Source organism: Melampsora larici-populina (genome assembly GCF_000204055.1).
Source record: "Melampsora larici-populina 98AG31 unplaced genomic scaffold MELLAscaffold_7, whole genome shotgun sequence".
NCBI lineage: Eukaryota > Fungi > Basidiomycota > Pucciniomycetes > Pucciniales > Melampsoraceae > Melampsora > Melampsora laricis-populina.
In genome coordinates, this window is record NW_006768771.1 from 865,431 (window position 1) to 871,665 (window position 6,235).

At 43.3% G+C, this 6,235-nt stretch overlaps 1 protein-coding gene across 1 annotated transcript in view; it reads right to left on the reverse strand.

Annotated features, from left to right (window-relative positions):
• Window positions 1-304, reverse strand: part of MELLADRAFT_103799 (uncharacterized protein) — a gene marked incomplete at both ends in the record, with an annotated part of 5,609 nt that extends 5,305 nt beyond the window's left edge. The window contains 2 exons of the mRNA XM_007406955.1: window positions 135-183; window positions 265-304. Of these exons, the coding sequence (XP_007407017.1) occupies window positions 135-183; window positions 265-304 (89 nt within the window). The remainder of the gene's footprint in view (window positions 1-134; window positions 184-264) is intronic.
• Window positions 305-6,235: the final 5,931 nt, after the last annotated feature.

Consider the following 6,235-nt stretch of genomic DNA (forward strand, 5'->3'; position numbering starts at 1 on the left):
ATGTCGCTTCTTGACACTTCTGGGACCCGAAACACGAGTTTTGAATACCCCTATTATGGAATTCCAAAAACAAGATGGAATCAGATCAAGTTAATCTGAGGTAAAAGAAGTTTGCTAGCTCACCAACCGCTGACCAATCTCTACACTCCACAATGTAGGGGTAAGGTGCTTCGGCCTGACATCCTGCACAATCGGCCAGACAAGAATCTAGTTTTGGTATCTGAGACTGTGGCCAGTGAGATTGCTTGAGAGATGTGAACGTACCTAGCACGCCGTCATCCGAGACCTCGTAGGAAGAAGTCATACACTTCAATTTACGGTCGAGAGGAAGAGCAGGCGCTTTCGGTTGACCTGGGTACAACGTACAGCTCGAGACTATGTTGAGAACACAACATCATCAGTTCTGTTATTTTCAGCTTCAAAAAGATTTCCTTTGTCTAAATTACTTTCACCATTATTTGGGACCTGACACGAGCTGCGAAAACAGTTGACTTTATATTGAAATGGTTTGCCGTCTTTTAAGCGCCAAGCTCCACAAGCTGAAAATCACGAATTACCAGAAAGGAAACCCACTCTTCTTACCGCTATAGTTTTAGGTAAAGGGAGCTGGGGAAAAACGGATCACATTTCTCTCTGACATTTGTGATCCCGTTTGATCATCTGTGGTCTGTCTCTGGGTCCCACCCAAATGCGTTTTCTTATTTTTTTTTTTTTTTTTTTTTTTTTTTTTAAAGTGCGAAGTTGCATCATTGCATATTACACTAACTAAACAAGTTAACAAAAAACACTAGTACACCTTAATACCAAGCGGCCCTCTAGTCAATCCCCGGAAAATGTTTTGTCTTTTGATCTTTGTTTTTTACATTCTTTTAAACTGTTCTTTTTTTTTTTCCTTCTCGATCACTACTAAAACTTTTTTTTTTTCCTCCATTCTGTCAAAGAATCTGAACTATCAGTGACACTGTCAGGTGTGTGATCTGTCTTTGATTGTTTACCAATCGTGACTTCGTTCGATCTTTAGAATGAGCAATGAAGAGGGTATTCAGTGACATTTCCTTCCGCTTACTCATCCCCAATCTAAGGTGGATGGTAGAGCATCAGCGTGTTTGAAGCGTCGGGGTTGTTTACCAATCGCGATCTTACTCTTTCTGTCCATCAAACTACATAGTATCCTACCCACTCGTCCCCCAATCTAAGGAAGGAGGTGGGGGCTTTATATGTGTATCCGGTATTGCTGGTTTTGAGGTTTAACATATACTGCTACTTGACATTCCACACGTCCCCCAATCTAAGGAAAGAGGTGGTGTCTTGTAGAGTTTGTCGTTCTTGTTTTTTTTTTGAAGGTTTTTTTTTTTTTTGAAGTTTTGAATGTTTGATCTGACTATCATTTCCGGGGTTGCGGCTGCTGGTTTTGGGGTTTTTCCGGTAAATATGATTTTAAATGTATGAAACGTTTTGTTTTAAGAATGAACTCTGCTAGGATAGGGAAAGCATCCGGGGAATCTAGTAGCCTTATTGAGCTGTTCCAGTTTGTTTTTATACCTTCTTTCTTGAGTCTTGCTCGCATCCATTTCCTTGCTTTAGCGTAGGATCTGCAATACAGTAAAAAGTGGTTAGTATTTTCTATAAGTCCACATGATTCGCATTTTGGTGATTGAACGATATTCCTTCTAAAGAGGTGATCGTTAAGTGGGCTGTGTTCGGCTCTGAGTTGGAAAATGGCCGCGGCTCCTCCCTTTTCGAGATTCTCCAAAGCCCCCGCTATCAGTTTGGTTTTTGTTTTAAAGGGTTTATTACCTGGGATGAAAGTCAGATGTTTGATATTGAAGAGATCTTTTGTTCTTCTTTTCAGACTTCCTAGACTAGTCGGGATCGTTATTGCTTCTTCTTGTTTGGCGGCCGCTTCACTCGCTAACTTGTCCGCCTTCTCGTTTAATTCAATCCCCCTGTGTCCTGGGGTCCAATAAAGTCGTACACTGGGTTTCCGGAGGAAGTTGTTTAAGTTGTGCTCGGATTTTGATGATTAGATGCTGGCCTGACGTTGCTCTCGGGGTGTCGTGTGTTAGTTTTAAGGCTCCTTGGTTGTCACTGAATATCGCTATTCTAGACGGTCTTGGGGTTCGTCTTCTACAGACCTCATTCGCTAGTTTGGTTGCCAGTAGAATACCGAGTAGTTCTGCTTCGTGATTTGAGTAGTTCTCGCTCTGTTTTAGGGAAAGTGTGAGGTTAGCTTGTTTGGTCACTGCTGCTGACCCTCCACCTTCTTGGTTTACAGCTCCATCCGTGAAGATTATTAGGGCATTCGATCTTTCTTCGTCCTCTATCTGTTTGGGGATAAGTTCTGTCACTTCTTCTTTCGAACCGTCTAGGTTGAACGTTTCACCAATTTTTTTGGTCCACAGCGCTAGTGAGTGGGCAAAGATGGTTTCTGTATCTGTGGACGTTAGTTGGGTTAGTTCGTCTAATTTAAGAATCTCTTGGACCGGTCCCTTGTTTGTTTTTGGGGACTGTGATAGTTTGTGGATGATGAATTTTCGAGTTGGGTGGGAGTCTTGAGCTGTCAGACGTTTAAGAATGAAGTTGTGGTGTCTTCTGGTGGCAATCTTTTCGAAAGGTAGCATGTATACATCGTGTTTCATGAGTTCGTTTGAGGATCCTTTAAAAGCACCTATTATCAATCTGTTAGCATTGTTTTGCACTGTTGTCAAGATTTTGTTAGCCTTTGTGAAGTTTTTCTGCGTTAGCCATGCAATGCTACCATAGAGAATTCTTGGTAGTAGGACTGTTGTTATCAGCTTTTTTGCTTCTCTAGGTGATAGACCTGAGTAGCACCTGTTGATCCGCCAGAGTTGTTGAAGAGTCAGGTTAGCTGTTTTGGTCATGTGGTGAAGATGGCTGTTAAACAATAGTTTTGGGTCTAGCCATAGCCCTAGCCACTTGACCTCGTTCTTCGGTTTCAACTCTACTTCACCGAACTGGAAGTTAAATGACGTCAGTTTTCTTTTCCTGCTGAAATGCATGAGTTGGGCCTTCTTCTTGTCAAAGATTGCGCCACTCTTGTTCGCCCATGCTAGTGATTTTGCGGCATGTGATTGTAATTTTACTTGGTTATCGGATAGTGATGGGGATGCTACCAAGTGTACAACATCGTCTATAAAACCAAGTGATAGATTATCAGCTGCGTGTGATGGTGGATTCGGTCCCAAGATGTCGGAGTTGTAGATTAGATATAAGATGACTGAGAGTGGGGAGCCTTGTGGCAGACCGTTTTTGATGTTGAAGGGTTCTGATACATAATCCTGTAGTCTGAGATTAGTCGATCTGTCACGTAGAAAACCCTTTATGAGGTTAATAAGGTAGAGTGGGCAGTTGCGTTGATGTAGAATGAACCAGAGTCGCTCCCTATGGACCGAGGGGTATGCTGATTTCACATCAAGAAAAAGGCCAGACACTTCCTTCCCTGATCTCCATTTTGATTTTATCCATGATGTCAGTAGCAGTAGTGCGTCTTCCGTGCTATGTTGTTTCCTGCCCCCCATATGATTTGGTGAGATGGCCTTTGAGTATTCCGCCCAGAAGGTCAATCTGTTTGTGATGATTTTCTCGAGGATTTTACCAATACAGCTCAGTAGTGCAATTGGTCGGTATGCACTCGGATCCGAGTAGTTGTCCTTATTGGCTTTACGAAGGATGATGGTAACTGCTTTCCTCCATCCGTCCGGGAAGTGGCCTAACGAGAAGCACGCGTTGAACATGTTGCACATGGTTGATTCGATTACTGGTAGTGCTAGTTTCAGTAATTCATTTGAGATTTCATCATCACCTTTGGCTTTCTTTGACGGGGCTGATTCTACCACTTTACGTAGTTCGTCTAGTTCGAGCGGGGGATGCTTCGTCGGGACGCTATGGGTCAAGTTCACGATGTTTGTGGGGATGTCGGATAAGTCGGCCTCAATATGTGCCACTGATGTGCCATAAAAGAGTAGAGAAGCTTGTTCTTCTTTATCCGTTGCTACTGAGCCGTCTTGTTTCGCTAGGGGGGCTACTTCGTTTGAGGATGTTGGTTTGGTGTATCTGAGTGCTTTGAAAGTGTCGTGGTTTGTGCTGGTGGCTAAGAATTTTCTCCAGTGTTGAAGTTTAGTCTTCATGACTTGTGCTCTGAAGTACCTTTGCCACTCCGAATAGCATTTGTGAGCTTCAGGTAAATTTGAGAGGATCATCCATCTTCGGGCTCTATTTCGGGACTTGATGATTGGATTCAGTAGTTCTTCGTCCCACCAGGCCTTGTTTTTTTGGGGGTTTGTCTTCACTTTCTTCCCCTGGTCTTGAGCCGCTTTCAGTATAATTTGGGCTAACTCCGTGACTCCGTTGTTGATATCTTCTGTCGTGGTGTATGTTGCCGGTAGGTGAGAAATTTCTTTTTGAATGTAATCGTGGAATCTGTGGCTGTCTAAACTGTCAGTTTTAAAGGCTATGTGATTTAGTATGGGTGGGACGAGGGAAAGGTTAATAAGAGGTCTCTATTGGGAGATGATCAGAAGCTATGTCATTGTTTAATACTTTGCAACTGGTAATTTTTGCTTGTACGTTCCAGCTTGCCCATATGAGGTCTATCGCTGTGGGGTTAGTTCCTGTGGAAAAACGGGTGGGGATACCTTTTGGTGATCTTAAGGAGAAGCCTGATGAGCTGCATAAAGCTAATAGTTTCTTAGCTTGAGTGTCTGTTCTTTTGTACGTAGGAGGATTCCACATCTGGTGGTGTAGATTGGAGTCTGTTGTAATGATGGTTGGGATTTGTCGGTTGTGGTGTTGGCGCAGCCATCTCTCCAGGGTGGCTAGGCCGCGCATTGATCCTGGGGGGTTGTACCAAGTAATGACACGTAATTTGTCTTGTTGATCCTTTTGGTTTCGTATGTCGACAGCTAGGATGATGTCTGAGGAGCTGGGTTGGAGTGAGATGTTGGTTGTTGGGATGAGTTTCGACACGTAGAAGCATACCCGCGGTCGTTCTTCCCAGCTTGTTGGGTGAAAATCGTATGCCATTATAGTGTGCCAGGCTTTGTGGTTCGGAAATGATAGTGAATGCGGGTTGAACCAAGGTTCTTGGAGTGCGAGTATTGAGTATTGAGTTTTAGTGAGGGCTTCTTGAGTGATTTCGAAGGATTTTCTGCAGTTGAAGTGAAAGATAGAAAAATTATCTGAGAGTGAATGTGTGTCAGTAATCTCTTCTATGGGGGATGAGTCATGTGTGTCAGTAAAGTTGGGTGGAAAATTGGGTGGCAAGTTGTACGTGTTTTCTGGGACCCTATAACTCATCGATGTCTATCACTGGGTTAGGGATTTGGAAAACTGTTTTGCGGAGTGGGCATGATAAGCTCTTTGGGGAGTGGGCATATTTGGGGAGTGATTTGTCAATTTTCGTGTTTGTTTTTTGGGCATCAAAACTTACACATCTTATGCAGATTTGGTCAGTATCGGTGTTAGCACAGTCTTTGGTATTGTGCGGGTCACCACAATGAGCGCAAAAAGGGATATTTTTGCAGTTGTTATGGACATGATACAAGTCGAGGCAGTGAAAACACATCGTTGGTCCTTGAACATATTGTTTGCTACGGAGACTGGTACAATCAATGAAAATACCTCCTTTTTCAATCTTGCGAGCTAGATCCTTATCTAAGAAGTTGATAACTACTGTGCCGTGTCTTTTGTTGGTGTCCATAGGGTTCTTGATCCATCTAGCGGAGTGGAGAGAATCGAGTGGAATGTCGTTCTGTTCGCTAACCTTAGTGAGGAAGTCGGGGCCTTCGACTTCAAATTCAGCTGGTACAAAGTTAAATAAGATTGGGTATCGGGTTTGAGTTGTAATGAAGTCTTTGTGTGCTAATTCGGTCCAGCGGTGTTTGTTTTCAAGTAGCCAATTCTTGATCAACCTATTTTCTATGTTCATTAAGATATCACCCGATTTTAAGATCGCTGCTCCTTTGATTTTAACCGGTTGGTCTCCGACTTTGGCGTTGATCGCTAGTAAGGCCGCGTTGACATGTTGGACGATGGCTGTGTTCGACATTCCTTTGAAAGGTGTCTTATCCGGTATTTTGTGGATGACGAGAGAGCAGGTTTTGTATTTGTTGATTTCTGAATTCTTTGGTGGTTGTTTTGGGGGTGTGATGATTGATTGGTTTTGGTTTTTCCAGATGTTGGGATTAGGGGGTAGGGGGAGAACCGTTCGGTGTTT